The sequence below is a fragment of the Erpetoichthys calabaricus genome, chromosome 18 (genome assembly GCF_900747795.2).
Source record: "Erpetoichthys calabaricus chromosome 18, fErpCal1.3, whole genome shotgun sequence".
Classification (NCBI taxonomy): Eukaryota; Metazoa; Chordata; class Cladistia; order Polypteriformes; family Polypteridae; genus Erpetoichthys; species Erpetoichthys calabaricus.
Genome location: NC_041411.2, coordinates 47,868,511 through 47,890,147, shown reverse-complemented (window position 1 = coordinate 47,890,147; position 21,637 = coordinate 47,868,511). Strand labels below are relative to the sequence as shown.

General features: G+C 39.1%; 1 protein-coding gene across 1 annotated transcript in view; it reads right to left on the bottom strand.

The window, feature by feature from the left end:
• cacna2d4a (calcium channel, voltage-dependent, alpha 2/delta subunit 4a) overlaps window positions 1-21,637 on the bottom strand; it is a 791,862-nt gene that overhangs the window by 501,096 nt on the left and 269,129 nt on the right. Inside the window, exons 15-20 of the mRNA XM_051921543.1 lie at window positions 18,473-18,550; window positions 9,918-9,998; window positions 9,663-9,737; window positions 9,297-9,383; window positions 3,113-3,184; window positions 224-285 (exon numbers count right to left, since the gene is read on the bottom strand). Coding sequence (XP_051777503.1) covers window positions 224-285; window positions 3,113-3,184; window positions 9,297-9,383; window positions 9,663-9,737; window positions 9,918-9,998; window positions 18,473-18,550 — 455 coding nt within the window. The remainder of the gene's footprint in view (window positions 1-223; window positions 286-3,112; window positions 3,185-9,296; window positions 9,384-9,662; window positions 9,738-9,917; window positions 9,999-18,472; window positions 18,551-21,637) is intronic.

The following is a 21,637-nucleotide window of genomic DNA, read 5'->3' as shown; positions in this document are numbered from 1 at the left end:
GTGGCAAATATTTATAACATTATAAGTCATTGTTATTAACAAAAACATATATATTATGAAGAAAAAATGAATTCGGGGTATTATAAATTATAAAGAGTGAAAAGAATTTATAAGCATTTACTGCTAACTAGGCACACACAATAATAAAAAAGCTATATACATTATAAATTATGTAAGGACGTGGCCCTCCGATATTTTCTCTAAATACTTTCAATTTTCTCACCTGAATGGAGTCTCATTAATCCCAGTATAAAAGTAATCATTTGTGAGGAACAGCACTCTTCTCTAAAAAAAAGGAAAGGAAACAGGAAGTCACTTTAGGAGGAAATGATTGTGATGTGGTTCAAAGCTGGACTTTAGTAGTCGTAGACATTCTCTAGCTGACTGCTAATCATACCTCCTTGTTTTTCACAGGTTTAGAATTTAGTGACCTTGTCATCTTACATATACTATCCCTGACAAGTTGTGCATTCTGTTAAACTCCTTTTGGCACCACTGCTCAGAGCTGTCTGTAGTTCATATATTGTGCATAAATTTTGACCGTCTCATTGAAAGTCAGTTTCTGACCTATGTGACTAATTCACACAGGAATGAGTATTTTGGCATAGCAGAGATGTACTTAATTGTGCAAACCACATTCAAACATTTCATTCATTTAGAATTAGCTATAGAATAGATAGATAGATAGATAGATAGATAGATAGATAGATAGATAGATAGATAGATAGATAGATAGATAGATAGATAGATAGATAGATAGATAGATAGATAGATAGATAGATAGATAGATAGATAGATAGATAGATAGATAGATAGATAGATAGATAGATACTTTATTAATCCCAATGGGAAATTCACAATAGAATAGAAAGTGGTGGCCTGCCTTTAATGAAGAATATGGCAGAACTGACCAGAGTATACAGTAATTGAAATATCATACCATATTGTGCATTTGTCAGTAACAAATTCATAAGACCATAAGCGGGTTATCAAAGAGGAGGAGACCATTTAGTCCACCAAGCTTAGTGAGCTAATGGCTAGGCTGTCCCCAATCTCTTACTTAGATACCTTTTAAAAGTTTTTTAAAAATTCAAAATTTGTTCCAAATTTTCAAATTCATTTCTGTGAAGAAACACATCCTGTTTTCTTGTTAAATGTGGTCTTTTTAATTTTCACTGGTATCCTCAAGTACATAATTTGCCGTTTAAGTGAAACAATTATTTTATATCTTATGTTATGTGTATTGTTGTGGAATCACACCATGATCCATTCCAGGCTGCACATTTTGCACTGTGCTAAATGCTGGTGGTCAGCTGTAAACCTGCAATGTCTGGATTACAAATACCTTAAGAAGCATCTTCCCTAAAGCATTAGCTAAAGGAGAACTCAACTAATTGTTTGTATAGGAACAGACTGTAAGTAATGTAAAGCAGAATGCTACCTGGCGACATTAGCTGAGCTCTCTCTCTCTCTCTCTCTCTCTCTCTCTCTCTCTCTCTCTCTCTCTCTCTCTCTCTCTCTCACTTAGCTGCCACCGTACCATGCAGCACCCCTACCATACTCCACCCATCTACAGTGCAAGTCCTGTCAACAATGCCAAGTTTACTTTTGTGAAATCACACCACAATCCATCCCAGGTCGCATATTTTGCTCTGTGATAATTGCTGGTGGTCAGCTGCAAACCTGCGATGTCTGCATTATAAATGTCCTCAGATGCAACTTACCTATAGTATTAGTAAAAGGAGAACTCCATTCACTTTTTGCATAGGACCACACTGTAAGCAATGTAAAGCAGAGTGCTCTCTAGTAACATCATCCAAGCTCTCTCCCTCACTCTGCCTCCTCCGTACTATGCAGCATTCTCACCATACTCCACCCATCCACAGTGCAAGTCCTGCCCACTATGCTAAGTGTACTCTTGTGGAATCACACCGCAATCCATCCCCAAAGCGCATAATTTGGCTCTGTGATAACTGCTGGTGGCCAGCCTGCAACATCTTGATTACATGGTGTGGCACCCGGATGGGGTTGTCGCCCGGCCGGGATGCCCAGGAGGACTGGAGGAGGGCTCATGAACACGAGGGGGCATCCGCCCTGGTTACTTTGGGGGCCACAGGTACAGAGCTTGGAAGCTCTACCCTGTAGGGGCCCGTGGTCACTGCCAGGGGGCACCCCGATACCTTGGGAGCCCTGGACCTCAGTACTTCCGCCACACAGGGAAGTGCTGGGGGGAAGAGGATTGGGGACACCGGAGGACTTCCAAATATGCCGACAGAGCTTCCGCCACACAGGGGTGTGACTACAGAAGCCCTCAGGATACACCTGGAGTCCTTCCGGGGTGTATAAAAGGGGCTGCCTCCCTCCAGTCAGGGGCAAGAGTCGGGTGGAAGTGGACGAAGCTTGGTGGAGAGGAGTGGAGGCGGACCAGAGACTGAGAGAAGGCATTGTGTTGTGGCCAGGACTGAAGGGGTGATTGGTGCTGCGGCACTGGGTATTGTGCTCACTACTGTTGTAAATATTAGTGTAAATAAACGTGTGTAGTGAATCAACATGTCTGCCTGTCTGTGTCCGGGTTGTTCCCCACAATGGGCACTCAGAAGTATCTTTCCTAAAACATTAGTTAAGAAGAACGGTATAAGCCGTGTAAAGCAGAGTGCTACCTGGAAATGTCAGCTGAGCTCTCTCTCTCCATCACTCTGTCTCCAGCATACTGTGCAAAACCCCCAGCACACTCCACCCATCCACAGTGTCAGGCCGACTATACCAAGTGTATTGTTGTGGAATCACATCACAATCCATCCTAGGTCACATATTTTCTTCTGTGGTGACTGCTGGTGGGCAGTTGTGAACGTGCAACATCTGGATTGCAGGGGCCCTCAAAAGCATTCCTTAAAGCATTAGCTAAAGGAGAACTTTAATTGTTCACACAGTGCCATGCCATAAGTGTGCAAAGCAGACCATTTCCCTGTGATGTCAACTGAGCTGTCCCTTTCAGTCATCCCCAACCCATACTATGCCGCAGTGCCAGCACACCTTTTATTTTGAAAAAAAAGTCACTTTTCTAGGCAGCTAATTGGTATTCTTTTGGTTCTCTTCAGGTCATGTCACTCACCCCCTTTTCCACAGTCACTTTGACATCCATTGATAGAGTGCCCGTCTTTGCATTTACCATAGCAGTCCTCAGCTGAAAGGCAAGAAAATATAAAAACACACTGTCTTTAGTTACTTTCGCATTTTATATGATCTTGTTTAGATGATATGAACAGAATGCATCTTACCCCAAAGCATGCCAGCAATTAGGGAAAGTGGAAGAAAAAGATTTGGGGGCAACCAGCTTCCTGAAATGGCCAGTGATCTGCTGTTGATAATAATGATTGTATCTCAAATCACTTTTACCATAAAGGGTGGGAATCTGTCATTGTATAGTGATTACAAGACTTGATAGATGATCAAACTTTAAAGTTACAAAAGTTTTCTGAAGCAGACCGTTTCTGTGACATTCATAATATGTCACAATGTTGGATGATCCAACTATTATGTAAATATTACTTTAATTAAAATATCTTGGTACTAAGGATACTAAAGATATTTTGTTTCTAAGTTGGACATCCATGGCTAATGATAATAATAATAATAATAATACATTTTATTTATATAGCACCTTTCCCATGCTCAAGGCACTTACAGAATAAATAAAGAACGGCAGAATATACAGTATATAGCATTGTACAAACCAGATAAATAAACAAAGAAGATTAAGACAGTAAATTCTGAAAAAAAAAAACCAGACAACATAATTGATGGTCTCACGCACACATACAGGTTACATGAGCATCTTGACAAAGAAGTAAACTGAGAGAAGGGTAATAAAGTCAAGTAGAGCTAAAAGCCTTCCTGAACAGATGAGTTTTGAGTTGTTTTTTAAAAAAATTCATGGAGTCAGCTGACCTGATTAATTTCGGTAGGTCATTCCAGAGTCTGGGCGCTATACAGCTGAAGGCCCTGTCACCCATGGAGTGTAGATTAGTGACGGGCACAACAAGATTACCAGAATCAGAGGACCTTAGTGGGCGGGCAGGCATATAGTGATGGAGAAGGTCACTGATGTAGTTTGGTGTGAGGTTATTTAAAGCTTTGTAGGTTATTAGTAGGATTTTATATTCGATTCTGTAGGACACAGGGAGCCAGTGAAGACGGAGCAGGATGGGTGTGATGTGCTCGCTGCTGCTGGTTCGAGTAAGGACTCTTGCAGCTGAGTTTTGAATAAGCTGGAGCTGTGATATAAGATTAGAAGGGGCACCTGCCAGTAGGGAATTACAATAATCGATGCGGGATGTGATAAAAGCATGGACAAGTTTCTCAGCATTAGAGAAGGAGAGGAAGGAGCGAACACGGGATATGTTACGGAGGTGAAAGTAAGAAAGTTTCTTAATGTGATTTATGTGGGCGGAATAAGTGAGGGAGGAATCAAAAATGACACCAAGATTTTTTACAGTAGAGGCAGGTCTGATGAGATCACTGCCAAGATGGACTGGGAAGGAGCTCATTTTATTAAGTTGCATTTTAGTCCCAATTTGCAGGAGTTCAGTTTTATTGCAATTTAATTTTAAAGAGTTCTGCTCCATCCAGGTTTTAATTTCACTAAGGCAGGTTGTGAGCTGAGAAAGCTCTCATGAAGTTCCACTTTTAACATTGAAGTAGAGCTGAGTATCATCTGCATAAAAATGATAACCCAATCCATAACTACGGATAATATGGCCAAGGGGAAGCATATAAATACAGAAAAGCAGAGGACCGAGGACAGAGCCCTGAGGGACTCCTTGTGTGACTGGCGCTGAGCTGGATCTGCTGTTGCCAAGACTAACAAACTCTTGCTTATCAGTCAGATAGGATTTGAACCACTGGAGGGCAGTGCCAGAGATACCCAGCATGTTCTCCATTCTGGACAGTAGGATGTCATGTCTGACAGTGTCAAATGCTGCACTGAGGTCTAACCGAATTAATATGCTAGTTTGTCCAGAGTCTGCTGCCATAAGCAAATCATTGGTTACCTGTAGCAGAGCAGTTTCACAGCTGTGCCGCGCCCTGAAACCAGACTGAAAGGGTTCCATCAAATTATTAGAGGTTAGGTAATTGGTGAGTTGGGAAGCTACAACACGCTCAAGAACTTTTGACAGGAAAGGTAAGTGGGAAATAGGCCGGAAATTGTTAAGATTGTCAGCATCAAGGCCAGACTTTTTTAACATTGGGGTTACAGAAGCAATTTTAAAAGTGAGCGGCACAGAGCCAGTGTCAAGGGATGAGTTTATTATTGTTGTAACAGTCGGGATTATGGCATAAAGGCAGGATTTAAGTAGTGTGGTGGGGATGGGGTCCAGTACACAAGTAGTCGGCCTCATCTTACAAAGCAGGTTATTAACAGACGCAGATGTGACTGGTGAGAACTTAGAGAAGGAGCTGGATGGAGTGGGAAAACAGGGAGAGATATAAACAGATGATGTATTTATGTTAGTTAAATTATTTAGATCGTTAATTTTGTTACGGAAAAAGTGGAGGAATTCCTCACAGACTTCAGTAGAAGAGGTAGTTGGACCAGATGCGGGTTCGAGTAGTTTATTAACTACAGAGAACAAAACCGCTCACTTTTAAAATTGCTTCTGTAACCCCAATGTTAAAAACGTCTGGCCTTGATGCTGACAATCTTAACAATTTCCGGCCTATTTCCCACTTACCTTTCCTGTCAAAAGTTCTTGAGTGTGTTGTAGCTTCCCAACTCACCAATTACCTAACCTCTAATAATTTGATGGAACCCTTTCAGTCTGGTTTCAGGGCGCGGCACAGCTGTGAAACTGTTCTGCTACGGGTAACCAATGATAAAGTCTGTAAACTCATTGGAAATTATCTAAGCACGCAACTGCTATTGTGCGATCGTACTCCAAGCAACCCTGCTAAAATCAGGCCACTGCAGAAAACAAAAAAGCAAATGACACAAATAGACTGCATTCCCTCAAGAAATCTTACATTTAGTAAAAGCTGATTGCATAATTGCAGTTACGGTATTAGAACATAAGAAAGCCTGTGGAAAACGATGTAGTATGCTTCCCCCCATATTCCCCTGGAATTTTACGATTTGCCTGTAATACTAAGTACCTGCTAGAATTCTGTACAGAAAAATATTCTGACACACTAGAAAAATGTCCCAAAGTTAATAAGTTACAGTCAGTCATTCTTGTTGGATGCAAACTGCAAGCCTAGCTGAATTTAAATGGACATACCATACTTGATGTACAGTTTATCACATATGATAGATGAACAACCTTATTACCTTTGGGTACAAATTGATCCAAAATCTCACAGTTCTCGTGTTAATAATTCTAGGGTGCCTACTTATTGGAAGGAGAGAGAAAATGTCCATGCTGAATGACTGGGGTCCTTCATGATTTGTTTTGCCTTTCCCAGACAGCATTTGACAAGCATGTCCTGCACAGGTGGTACCCAGATCCCTATGATGATCTGCGCTGTTTTCACTACCCTCTGCAATGCTTTGTGGTCCCTTGCCGAACTGCTGCCATACCAGCACACCATGCAGCCTGTCAGGATGGACTCTGCAATACGTTTATAAAAGTTGATGAGGGTTGCTGGAGACATTCGGGCCTTCCTCAGATGTGTGAGAAACGTAAAGATGCTAATGAGCCTTTTTGGTGATCACTGTAGTGTTTTCTGTCTACTTAAGAACATTGGTGATGGTAACCTCAAGAAATTTAAAACTGTTGACTCTTTCCACATCCTTGCCCCCAGTGTAATTGGAGGTATGATTTACCTGCAGCTTCCTGAAATCAATGATCACCTCCTTAGTCTTGCCAACGTTCAGAGACAGGTTATTGTCTTGGCACCACACTGCTCTCAATAGGCTGTCTCATCATTATCTGTGATCAAGCCTGTGATGGCTCAGGAAATCAGCAAATTTTAAGATGGTATTGGTGATATACAGTGCATCCAGAAAGTATTCACAGCGCATCACTTTTTCCACATTTTGTTATGTTACAGCCTTATTCCAAAATGGATTAAATTCATTTTTTTCCTCAGAATTCTGCACACAACACCCCATAATGACAACATGAAAAAAGTTTACTTGAGGTTTTTGCAAATTTATTAAAAATAAAAAAACTGAGAAATCACATGTACATAAGTATTCACAGCCTTTGCTCAATACTTTGTCGATGCGCCTTTGGCAGCAATTACAGCCTCAAGTCTTGTTGAATATGATGCCACAAGCTTGGCACACCTATCCTTGGCCAGTTTTGCCCATTCCTCTTTGCAGCACCTCTCAAGCTCCATCAGGTTGGATGGGAAGCGTCGGTGCACAGCCATTTTAAGATCTCTCCAGAGATGTTCAATCGGATTCAAGTCTGGGCTCTGGCTGGGCCACTCAAGGACATTCAAAGAGTTGTCCTGAAGCCACTTCTTTGATATCTTGGCTGTGTGCTTAGGGTCGTTGTCCTGCTGAAAGATGAACTGTCGCCCCAGTCTGAGGTCAAGAGCGCTCTGGAACAGGTTTTCATCTAGGATGTCTCTGTACATTGCTGCAGTCATCTTTCCCTTTATCCTGACTAGTCTCCCAGTCCCTGCCGCTGAAAAACATCCCCAAAGCATGATGCTGCCACCACCATGCTTCACTGTAGGGATGGTGCCAGGTTTCCTCCAAACGTGACACCTGGCATTCACACCAAAGAGTTCAATCTTTGTCTCATCAAACCAGAGAATTTTCTTTCTCATGGTCTGAGAGTCCTTCCGGTGCCTTTTGGCAAACTCCAGGCGGGCTGCCATGTGCCTTTTACTAAGGAGTGGCTTCCGTCTGGCCACTCTACCATACAGGCCTGATTGGTAGATTGCTGCAGAGATGGTTGTCCTTCTGGAAGGTTCTCCTCTCTCCACAGAGGACCTCTGGAGCTCTGACAGAGTGACCATCGGGTTCTTGGTCACCTCGCTGACTAAGGCCCTTCACCCCCGATCGCTCAGTTTAGATGGCCGGCCAGCTCTAGGAAGAGTCCTGGTGGTTTTTGAACTTCTTCCACTTACGGATGATGGAGGCCACTGTGCTCATTGGGACCTTCAAAGCAGCAGAAATTTTTCTGTAACCTTCCCCAGATTTGTGCCTTGAGACAATCCTGTCTTGGAGGTCTACAGACAATTCCTTTGACTTCATGCTTGGTTTGTGCTCTGACATGAACTGTCAACTGTGGCACCTTATATAGACAGGTGTGTGCCTTTCCAAATCATGTCCAGTCAACTGAATTTACCACAGGTGGACTCCAATTAAGCTGCAGAAACATCTCAAGGATGATCAGGGGAAACAGGAACAACCTGAGCTCAATTTTGAGCTTCATGGCAAAGGCTGTGAATACTTATGTACATGTGCTTTCTCAATTTTTTTATTTTTAATAAATTTGCAAACATCTCAAGTAAACTTTTTTCATGTTGTCATTATGGGGTGTTGTGTGCAGAATTCTGAGGAACAAATTGAATTTAATCCATTTTGGAATAAGGCTTTAACATAACAAGATGTGGAGAAAGTGATGCACTGTGAATACTTTCCGGATGCACTGTATTTGGCCATACAGTGAGGGATGAACAGAGAGTACAGCAGGAGACTTAATACACTGCCCCGGGAGGGGGTGCCAGAGTCCAGAATCGGCGTAGAGGGTGTGTGTCTACCAATTCATACTGTGGTCTCCCAGTCAGAAACTCCGAGATCCAAATGCACATAGAGGCACTGAATTCAAAACCAGAAGCAAAAACCTAGCACTAGGGTCTTCTTGAATTCAGTAACTAACACTGCTAAAGAAGACTGTATCAATAATTTTATACACTAAGGGAAAGTACATGAAGTGAACTGACATACTGTATCTATATATTGTTGCAGTAACGTGATGCCTCCAAAACAAGAAAAAATACATATTGTCACATTTAGCTGAAATGAAAAAATAAACCACAGAAATGGAATCCTCAAGTGAAAAATGCAACAATGTGTTAATTTAACAATGTGGGGGAGAAGCAAAAAACACCATGTATTGTGCATTGAATAATGACACTTAATGTTTACAAATAATATATAAAAAGAAGCCTAGAAAACATTAAACTTATTGAATTTTGTGATGTGTTTAAAAAAGCAGGCTAAATATGAATAAAAGCATTTTAAGATGCTGCAAGACTGACTATGATACATGAAGTAAGTCAACAAAGAACATTATTTCATTTTGAGCCAAAAACATTTTTTCTTTTCCAAAAATACTTACAACCTCCTCTGTATCCTCCCACTCTACTTCAGACAGGTCCACACTGTTATAGTTAGGCTTTGGTTTCAGCTTTTTACCTTCTTTGTACTAAAACCATAAAAAATAACAGTTAAACATTGCAAAATGTACAATTTATGTCACACAGAAAGGTTAATATAAAGTTCACTGCATTAAATACACATTGCTAGGGTTGAGTGGTGCTTTTAGATTTAAATGGACAAAATAGAGCATTGGCACTCTATGAGTGTTCAAAAGGATGGTGAGAAGATCCTTGACTCAAGGAAAGGTTAATTATCACAACCCAAAAATAAATAATTTCATCTTCAATGGATGGCACAATTGAAAACTTTCAGAATTCGTGATTACCAAAGGCCTCAAGTCAGGGTGCGAGAGAATGTATCCATTGTTGGTGTTTATAAAAGCATAGCCATGGACTCCAAGCTGCAAAAAAGGAAATAAGATCACTTTACATTGCCACGTCTTGGTCAAATATAATGACTTTCACTTCCCAACAATAACTCTACCTATCAGTTTTTTACTTATGGTAGACACATTGTGCTATTCAAAAAACATACTGCAGCAATTATCTGGAGGAAAAAGAAAGGTCCTCCTTCTTCTCACCTTGTATCTGGGGGCCAGCTTCATCAGTTCTCTCAGAGGCACGTCAGAACCCACCACTCCCAAAAGAATTCCCTCAGAGCGCTGTTAAACAGTCAGGGAATAAATCAGACATTTTTCATCATGTATGTTCAATTTGAAGTCAACACATCTGTGAGTATGAAAATGTTTGAGAGATGCTTGGGAGATTATTTTAAGTTTTCCCGTGTGCCTCTTACAAGAGCATAGTATTTTTATTTTTACACGTTCAGAAAGAGTTCTTTTAGTGCACCACACAGCCATGTCAGCTTTAATTCATCTCTCCTGAGAGTTACCAAGAAAATAATGGCAATACTAAGCACATGTTCAAGATTTAAAGTACTAATTCTAACACACATATTCTTGATCATAAATGTTAGGAATTTCACCATTTGCTTCATTTCTGATTAGTATTTGGAAAGCCTTCATTGAGGCCGTGGTGAAGTCTTACTTACTTAACAACAACAACAACAAATATATTTCTTCTATAGCTCAATTGTCTTTAACATACCCTATTTTTTGACAGCTACCCTAGCTTTGACTCTCTAAAAAGACAAAAATAACTCCCAAAAACTTTGTTGGGGAACAAAATCTTGGTTAAGGCAATTCAGAGAGAGAGAGAGACCCCCTTCCAAGTAGGACAGGCATGCAATGGGTGTCAAAAAATGGGGTAAATACAACACACAAAAGAGAACACAAGTAATCCTCTTCACAGGGCTAGATGGTGAATCTACAATACAATACCTCAGAAATACAATACAGTAGTAGAAACTACAAGGCAAAATGCAAGAATAGATAAGACCACTCACTAAATACAGAACTGTTACATATAAGGATACAGCTTTCTTCAAATACATAAAAAAGTAGAATCTAATTACCATAAATGAATAACAACAATATCAGTCCATCAGCTAATTGTAGAATGGGGCCAGATGGTAAAAAAGGAGTCAGATAAGCCAGACACAGTCAGATTCTTGGAGACCTTGGCCAACAAACTGCTTCCCCACTGTAAGTGCTGGGCCAGCCAAACTGATGAAAGGACCCTTCTACCCCATGACTCTAGTTCTCCTTTATGTGAGATGATCTGAGACTTATTGGTCAGGAGTCCTAAAGTGAAAATTCTCATTAGCTTGTCCACTAAAAGTTGTATTATCTTTTTTTACCCAAAGTTTACTGGAATTAGTTGTAAAATAGCACAGCTTGTTTCTTTCTTTCTCAGCGTTTTTAATGAGCTGTCATAGTCTCAATAATAGCCTGTGTCATCATAATGGCCACAAAGCCTCATTATCCTGGATGGATCACTCACATTCAGAGATCATGCTAGTGTTTTAATCTTTGTTTTATTGCTAGTTTGACACCTCATTTTGGTTTATTGGAAGCACAGCACACCTCCATCCACTTCCCAATGGAGCAGATGATATGAAGCTAGGTGGATTGTCAGATAATCTTGAATCCATTGAATCATTATAGAGGAACTTGGACACAGCAGCCATAGAAAAAGATCAGAGAAGAGCAACCTGTTTGATTCCTGGGCTATAGGGTATGAAATATGAGGAAAGATTAAAAGAGCTGAGCCTTTTCAGTTAAAGCAAAAGAAAATTAAGAGGAAACATGATTGAAGTGTTTAAAATTATGAAGGGAACAGTACAGTAGATTGAGACTGTTATTTTACAATGAGTTCATCAAGAAGAAGGGGGCATGGCACTGTCTAACTTTCAATTTGATTATTTGGTAGCTAATATGTAAGTTATAAAGACCTGAGGCCTCATGTATAACGCTGTGCATAGAATTCACATTATAACATGTCGTACGGACAAAAGCGGAAATGTGCTTACGCACAAAAAATCCAGATGCATAAATCTGTGCGAACGCCAACTTCCACATTCTTCTTCATCTACATAAATCCCGGTCAGCGTGAAAAGTAACACACGTGCATGCGCCTGCTGCCACTCCCCAACTCCTCCCAGAATTATGCGTCTTTGAACATGCAAATCAATATAAATAGCCCTTAAGTACAGCCTTCTGTGAAAAGACAATGGCAAATGCATGGGTGAAAATAGAAGAATTTCAGCGAATACCAAGTGGAGGCAAGGAAAAATGTACTATTTGTTGGTTTAAACAGTGGTATAATCAACAAAAGGAAGTTGATCGAGTGACAGAGTGTCGGAGAAACTCGAAAGCTCAAGTTCACAAAGTCGCACAGTGCCTGAAATAAAGAAGTTGTCAGATATCAAAGTCGCCGTGAAAAGTGTCATATGAAAGCTTATTAGGGTACAGAGAAAATAAAATAGTCACACAGTGGGAAAAAAGCACGAAATGTCAACTTTAATCTCAAAATTTCCACTTTAATCACGTAGTTTATTTTATCATTAAAGTAGAACATCATACACTTCATCTTAAAATCGTTTAATTTACTAGTTTCTCAAATCCCATCGTAACTAAAGTAGCACGTTAAATGCTTTGTTTTGCATTTGATCTTCTATGTGCTGTGTGTGCACTACCTGCTTCTTAAACGGGCTTTCTTTTCCTCCGACAGGACACAGAATCCATAACATTCGTAATATTACAGGTCTCTGAATGATTAAATTACTGAGATGTATACGTGATATCATTTTTATGATGAAAGGAGTTAAAGCATGTTATTAAACATGGGAACATGGTGGCGCAGTGATAGTGAAAAACAGACGCCTCGTCCACAGATCCTGCCTCCCGCTGAGATGCTTGCTGCACCATGCACGCCCTTCGATGAAATAATTTATTGCAGCAGTACTGTCTCTTTCAAACGTACTAACCCCCGATTTCTGACCTTCCTTTTCTTTCTCCAAGTAACCAATCACCACACAATCAGCTCTGTAATAGATGTTAAGCCATCTGTAAGCTTAGAACACAGATTCTTCAAAACTTTTAAGGAACATTGAAATATCTTTGTAGTACATGTTTATTCTATCCATCTGTCTTTCCGCAGTGTCACGCCAGTCCCAGCAAGAATACAATGCGAGCCAGGAACAATTCGTGAACGGAGCGCCAGCTCCTTGCTAGCGCTGCGGCACCTTGTCCTCACATGTTTAATTATTAACAATATAGATTATTTAAAAGTTTTATCTGTATAATATAATAAACACATTTTGCTGCGCACAGTGGCGCAGTGGGTAGCGCTGCTGCTTCGCAGTTGGGAGACCTGGGGACCCGGGTTCACTTCCCGGGTCCTCCCTGCGTGGAGTTTGCATGTTCTCCCTGTGTCTGCGTGGGTTTCCTCCGGGCGCTCCGGTTTCCTCCCACAGTCCAAAGACATGCAGGTTAGGTGGATTGGCGATTCTAAATTGGCCCTAGTATGTGCTTGGTGTGTGGGTGTGTTTGTGTGTGTCCTGCGGTGGGTTGGCACCCTGTCCAGGATTGTTTCCTGCCTTGTGCCCTGTGTTGGCTGGGATTGGCTCCAGCAGACCCCCGTGACCCTGTGTTCGGATTCAGCGGGTTGGAAAATGGATGGATGGATGGACATTTTGCTGCATTTCATCTAATAAAATGATATTGTCATCATTTGTAAATACGCGCTTTATAAAGTGGTTCAGGTTGTGTAATATTATAACTGTATCGCAAGTTTACAGTGAGGTAATTGTAAGTACAAACAGTTCTGTAAGGAGCACTTGATGGACTGATTGAGTGCGTTTATAGTTCTTGGGATGAAACTGTTTCTGAACCTCGAGGTCCGTACAGGAAAGGCTCTGAAGCGTTTGTCAGATGAGAGCAGTTCTTTCAGCGAATGGCTGAGGCAGCGTGTGCTTGATTCTGTATACCGATAATTCTCTTTCCAATCAGCTGCTCCGATTGGTGCAGTGAGAGTAACAACGCTAAAGCAGCTATGGTATTTGGAATAGTTTGGCCATTCTGTGGACCATTATATTGTTACAGGTAAATTTCAATCAGATGCCTTAAACTAATAAACAATATGCAGTTAATTTCAGAGTATTTATAAAGCCATGTCGGGGATGTGGATCTGAAAAAGAAAGGGAAACCACACTGGAACAAAAGCACTGCTTTGACGCTGGGTGCCACCAGTTTGCAAAACTGAGTGGAGAAATTGCGTACGCCAGGGTTTGAGCTAGGTTTTATACATCGCAATTTGAGTGTGGAAATGGGAGTATGCAACATTTTTGTGCGTAAGCACCACTTATACATCAGGCCCTTGGACATTGGCATAAATTGCTGAATATATTCAAGCCTGATCTGCAATAGAAATGATATCATTGCAGTACTTCTTTATATGCCCTTCTTTGTGCCCTAGTAAATACAAATTATCGTCAATATAATAATAACCCAATTACCCATCAATCACTCAGAGTATGAAACCAATGCAGGAAGCACATGATAATCACCTTTTTCTACCCTCTCAATCTTACACGGCATTTCATGCTTGGAAAACATCCAGGGTTAAAACACTTAGAGACTTGTATATAGATAAAGTCTTCACATCTCATGAACAATAACATTTCAAATTTAACTTCCCATCAATACAATTTTTCCACTACTTTCAAATCAGAAATTTTGCTAAAAGGAACCTTCCCAATATTCCTCATCTCCCACCCATTTCTATACTGATCAGTCTTGAAGACTCAGACAGCATCTCGATAATATACAAGAACATTTTAAATTCTCTTCCTGTCAAAGATGCCAGGGTACGATGGGGAAAGGATATTTCACTTAACATTTCAGAAAAGGAGTGGAAGCAACCATGCATAGAATAAACTCAAGCTCCATATGCACAAAGCAGTCATTCAATTTAAAATCTTTAATTGAGCACATTTATCTCATTTAAAATTGTCCAAAATGTACCCACGACAAGATTAACATCATTTTGGGCAAAAATCTTTGAAAGCCTATCAGACAGCCTTGGTATCACAATCACTCGTAACCCATTAACTGCCATGTTTGGTGTTCTTCTGGATGGGCCGAAAGTGGAGAAGGCCAATTTGATTGTAATTGCCTTTACCACACTACTAGCACGTAGACTTATCTTGTTCAACTGGAAGAAAACCTGCCCACCTGTTATAAGTCCATGGGTAACTGACGTTCTATACTATTTGAAACTGGAAAAAAAATAATTCTCAGAGGATTGCTTCAATACTTTTTTAAAATATGGCAAAATCTCATTAATCAAGTTTTCGAATAAGCATTTATATCGACAAAAAGGCCATTCTCCTTTCTTTGTTGTTTTTGAAAGATTTACTCTTGCTGTTGGCTCTCCCCTCTTTCTCTCGGGTGGGAGTTGAATTCTGGTTCTGTTAAATTTGACTTGATTGTATGGAATGTTGTTTTCTTTAAATAAAAAATCAATAAAAAATGAGTTTGTCAAGAACAAGTTGGAAACTTGTTAAGGGTAAATTTCGCACAAACATTAGGAAGTTTTTCTTTACTCAGAGAACCACAAACAAATGGAATAAGCCACCAAGTAGTTTGATAGACAGACTCAACTTGATATTACTTTGGAAGAATTAAATGGATAGGATTGGCGTGGGTTTGTTGAGCTGAAATGGCATGTTCTTGTCAAGATTGCTCTAATAGCTTAGCAATGTCCTGTACCAGTGGTTCCCAAGTTCAGTCCTGGGGTACTTCCATGGTTGTGGATATCTAACTTTTAATTGTTTGTATTTTAAGAAATTTTGAAAAAATTATACCTTTGTCCAAAATTTGAAATGCATAACTTGGCATTTTGGTGTAATATGAAAGATGGACCAGTGGTATAATGTTAAAACAGTGCCAATAAAAAAATTTAAATCTAAAGGAAGTATGAAAAAGTCTGAATTAGTGTGAGACACCCTAATGTGGGGTTGTTCGTAAAAAAATTAATGGTTTACTTCATGAGGTAGAACTGCCTAATACATAAGAATAGTGGTGTCAGATATTTAAAATGATAAAATGTGTGTTTCAATGTAAATTTAAAAGTGAACATATTTACATTTACATCATTTAGCAGACGCTCTTATCCAGAGCGACTTACAACAGTGTTTGTTAGTTTTTCGCATACCCCTTGGGGTCAGAGCGCAGGGTCAGCCATTGTACAGCGCCCCTGGAGCAATTACAGGTTAAGGGCCTTGCTCAAGGGCCCAGCAGAGTAGGATCTCTTTTGGCAGTGACGGGGATTCGAACCGGCAACCTTCGGGATACCAGCGCAGATCCTTAGCCTCAGAGCCACCACTCCGCCCTAGTCTCCAATGTAATAGAAATTTGTCACTTCTTACCCTCTGATAGAGGTCCACAGAGGGGTAACTACCTAGTAAAGGATCACAAATAACATGTTTGTAATCGCTGACTTTGAAATATTCTAAATTGAAACCCCACATGCATTTTTGAAATTTGTTCATTTTTACCTTTTTATAGAAGTTCAAAGAGGGGTAGATCCCTAGTAAACGATCAAACAAAAAAAATTACACCATATTCATAATCCCTGACCTTCAATTAGTCTAAAATTATACTCCACAAGCTTATCTTTGAAATCTGTTGTGTTTAACCTTCTGGGATTGGCAGTTAGAGGGGTAGGGCCACCAGTAAAGAATCAAATATCCAAAATATCATAATCCAGATCAACAACCTTGAAATAGCATAAAAATACACTCCACTTGTGTTTATATTACTGATCCCCATTTTTTCAAAATTTTCTGTAAAGAAGTAACTTTGAGACCTTGTATCCCATTAGAGGGGTGAACCTCTGGGGTCGGTGGTGACATGCACAACTTCAGTCCTTCTGACTTGGTTTATTCTTTATCATAACAGTGTCATTTTCTGCACAAAACATGGTACAAGAATGGTCTAAAAATAAGAGGGTTTTGGTGTCTGAACAGCCAAAAATAAAGGGCAACTCTAGAAAGCTCAATGTCTTGCATAATTAGACAAGAAGCAGAGTCAAACGGTATATCATATGTGGGAGTTTTCTCATATCGGTGAGTCAAGAGGAGCAGGACAAAAAAAAGCAAAACAAGTAATTTCAAGGCATTCATAAGTAAACCTTATGAACACAAAAAAACATGGTAAATTTGTAAAAGAAAACATGATAAATATCAGTGAATATAATTGAAAGAAACAGAAACAGAGAGAGTGGTGAAGATGGTTATCATTACATCTCATTATATACTTGGCCAACTCTTTACTGTAATTTCAAAGCGTTCACAAGTAATTCTTATGAACACAAAAATAGATAGCTTGACAGTGAACAGGAACTAATTGGTTGAATTGGTTGCATAATTGGAGTTGCTAGGCAGCAAAAGCAGGCGGGTAGAGCTGGAAAGAACAGCTTGTGAAAAGATCAGTTAGGGTCTCATCCTAACAAACACTCTCTAGCAGTTACTGTTTCTCCACTCTTGATATAAACTACATACAGCAAATAGTCTGTGCATATCTCTCCGTCTACATGGGCCGGGAAGGATCATTTCTTTGTCTTTGTGTGTGGTAACTGTACCTTTGACAGCCAGGTAACCATCCACAATATACATTAAACTTCCAAATCACCCACACTAATACCAGTTATGGAAGACAACATTTTACAAGTGAAAGTGAGATGAACAATCCTATCAATGATAGGAATTACATTGACAGTCATATGAATATTAAAATTACTACAGATAGATAGATAGATAGATAGATAGATAGATAGATAGATAGATAGATAGATAGATAGATAGATAGATAGATAGATAGATTCATTAAAATTTTTACATGTCAAATAACTGCATGCATGGCACACTTGCACAGTTGTAATTGATTTGTTATCTGTGAGAAATTCAGTAATTTCATACAGTTGCTTTCTCTGTATGAACTCCTCTATTCAGTGTCATCCATAACTGACAATTACAGGATATTAGGAAAAGGCATCCCACTATAGCATCTGCTTCAAAGATATTGTGGCTCTCTGTGACTTGAATCATTAGCTCTAGCAAAAAAATATTTCACTAGTATAATATGTGTACAAATGACACCTAATCCTTTGAGCCCTTCAGCACACTGATATCTCAACATACAACATGCTATAATGAAAAAAGCACATAAATACAATTGTGTTTGCTCTTTAAAGCAATTACATGTAATACATTATTTTGTTAGAAGCAGCAATGAGAACAATAGTTCACCCACAATTACTGTGTGTCAAGGTGGCTCAGCATTTGTCATCCCACCTTAGGATTGTTTGAATGTGATCCTTGATAGGCTGGACTCTCCTCCTTTTCCTATTAGCCTTATTACTGTAAGAATGTCTTACTGCGAGAATAGATAGATAGATAGATAGATAGATAGATAGATAGATAGATAGATAGATAGATAGATAGATAGATAGATAGATAGATAGATAGATAGATAGATAGATAGATAGATAGATAGATAGATAGATAGATAGATAGATAGATAGATAGATACTTTATTAATCCCGATGGGAAATTCACAGAATAGCTTGGGTTAATAAATGTGCACATTCTCAAAGTTACATACAAAAATAGCAGCACTCTCTGTCAAAGCTGAAAATTTTTAAAGAAAAAGATTAAAATGAAAGTACTCACCGTTTCATTTTTCTTACTGAAAACTGGCATAGCCACAGTGGTCATCAGGAGTAAACTTTGGGCTTGAGAATTAAAAAGCTAAAGCAAAAAAAAGTAAGAAGATCAAAGTTAGAGGTGAGACTAATGGGCAACTTTGGGGGTGGGGGTGGGGTGGAGGTAGATTACTTGATTATTGATTTAACTATCTGTGGTGGGTTGGCACCCTGCCCAGGATTAGTTCCTGCCTTGTGCCCTGTGTTGGCTGGGATTGGCTCCAGCAGACCCCCGTAACCCTGTGTTTGGATTCAGCGGGTTGGAAAATGGCTGGATGGATGATTTAACTATTGCTGCAGTTTCTAATTTTACTCAGTATCAATAATATTAGCTGTATAGCCTATAAAAATGATGAGTTTTGAATAATTAAAAATAAATTAAATAAAAAAGTAATAAAGTGATCAAATGAATTGCATTCATTTCCCATGAATGTGAATGGCATGGCGGCGCAATGGTGAGAGCTGCTGCCTGGCAGGTTCAATGCCCAGCCTGTTCACTCACTATTAGAGATGTCACAAGAATGAATACTTCGGTACCAAGTTAATACCAATATTCAAACAATGTAATGGTAGGAGGCTTTTTTTGCAGTATCAGTAGTACCAAGTGAAAGTCATTCACATTTGACTGCAAGTAGACAAGTAAGGTGCATATTTGTATATACCCCGACTCTACTTCCCACTTATATATGTGTGTGTGTGTGTGTGTGTGTGTGAGAGAGAAAAAAGCTCAGTGATGTTACAGCACTGCATTAACACGTCTGAAAGAAAAACAGACAAAGTCATGTCTGGGAATGCTTTGTGTTCAAGGCTGGAGAATTTCAGTTCTGTCATTTTGGGAAATTTGTTTAGTATTAAAAAAAAAAAAAAGCCAAAATACACACACATACACAAGCTTTCTTTATTAACACTTTTAATTCCTATTTCAGAGGTAATTCAGAAATAGATTTGTGCGTGCTTTGAGAATGCAATGATTTCATCGATCAGAGGTCAGTTGTAATCGTCTAACTTGTGGTGTCACGAACTTGTAAGAGAAGATGAAGTGATGTTGAGAGTAATCATTCTTTAATGGGGTGTCCTACACAGTCCCCATAAAGCAATGGAGGCCTTGTTTCATTTTCCAAATGTCATGGGCACATCTGTAGATGTCCAATCATCCATTCATTTTCTAACTGGACTACAAATGTCAGGGCTGTAGGGGAAACCTCAAACGCATCCACAATTATTACTGTGGGAGGAAACTGCACGCTACAAGTAAAAATCGAGATGTTTCAGGCAAAGAGGACACTTGACATGTCTGCACTGGTGATGAAATGAGCTGTTTGATTTGTTAATGCCAAAATCAAATTAATTTATTGAAGCACAAACCACATCTTCCTATTAATACAACATGTACTATGTCAGCAGAAATGCATAATTGGCGAGACAAGAATTCAGTGAGACAGACGAAGAAACAGCATAGTTCATTGCTGAATACAAACATGCAAACAATAAATCTGTGACATTTGTTAGCTTTTGAAGGAAAATCAATGCTCTGAGTATAACCCCTGAAATGTGACAAAAAAGCACGTCATATGTTTCAATGGTTAAGATTAATTGACATCAGGTAACATCAGTCCAGTTAATTTTCTAATTCTGGATTTGTGCCCAGAATAGCAACAACAAAGTCTGATCACTCATATCAAACACCTTGAAAAGAACACAAGTGCTGTCTTACAGTAGCTCTGAAATAAAGGATTCATGTAAAACTGATAGAACAGATGTCATTTTAATTTGGACAATTAAAGCACCAGTGGTTGCTGACATTTGAAAATCTGAATCAGTTTGATTACACTTTAGTAAGTTTTTTGATCAGCTATTGATGCAAATATAAAATATTACAGTAGCAAATGTTACAAACTTAACCGAGTGGTTCACTGACAAAAAAGACTTTATAAACATGTTGTTATAAAAAGAGCTTTGAAGAGTTTGTTTAAATGAAAACATCCCAAATTATCTTGGTTTTCACATACGTATCAGTACAGATATATTTATGTTTAAATTTTTATGTTTAGTTAGCAGTATTTGTTCATATACTGGAGAGAATATGTTAGAGAATAAGTTTGGAATCTGCGGTGGGTTGGCACCCTGCCCAGGATTGGTTCCTGCCTTGTGCCCTGTGTTGGCTGGGATTGGCTTCAGCAGACCCCCGTGACCCTGTGTTCGGATTCAGCGGGTTGGAAAATGGATGGATGGATGGATAAGTTTGGAATATACACATTCTAAGGTAAATCAGGTAGTTCATGATGAACTCCTTTATAAACCCGATGCTGAAATCTCCCCATGAGTACCAAATTCCCATTTGTTGTTACACTGGGGGGGATCCCTGTGTCCATCATATATTAAAATTCAAGCCATGCATTGTATTTTGATATTTATGAATGTCAATACTAGTTTATTTAAATGATAGTTGGGTATTGACTTGATGGCTATACTATGATTTTAATGCTGTTGTTACTATTAGTATTTAGTATATATACAATATGTTATTATCTGTTACAGAAAAGACACAATATTGTTCATTTGAATAATGGGAATACTTTGACTAAAAAGCCATTAGATGTTATTTCTGGTTTTGCTGCGTTAATGAATAGGCATAGAGTATTGTGAAGATTTACTAGTATTGATACTGAATATAAAAATTCATGTACTGTATCTACTCAGCATATGCAGTTTTTGATGTTCTTCTCATGTTTGCATTGGTTTTCTTCAAATAATTCCATTACTTCTTATGCATCTCAGGCTATTTTAGTTACTGAACTGGGTTAGTATGAATTAATGCTTAGTGTAAACTTGAGTTTCCCAGTATTGTAAAGGTGTTACATGTGAGGCTAATTCCTGCATTGTGGAAATTATGGCTAGGTTAGGCTCCCACTTCCTTTGACATGGTCCAGAATGACAATAAATGGCAAAATATTTTCAATCTTGCACCATTTGGTATTTACCTAAGGAGATTTTGCTATGGCTTTTCAGAGAAATGTATTTTGAAAAATAAATGTCTTTGAAATCATTTTCAATTTTTAAATATATTTCAGCAATGGAATAAACCATCAGCTTACCTGTGAAAAAACCTTTGGTGTAGGCTTCATCCATCTTC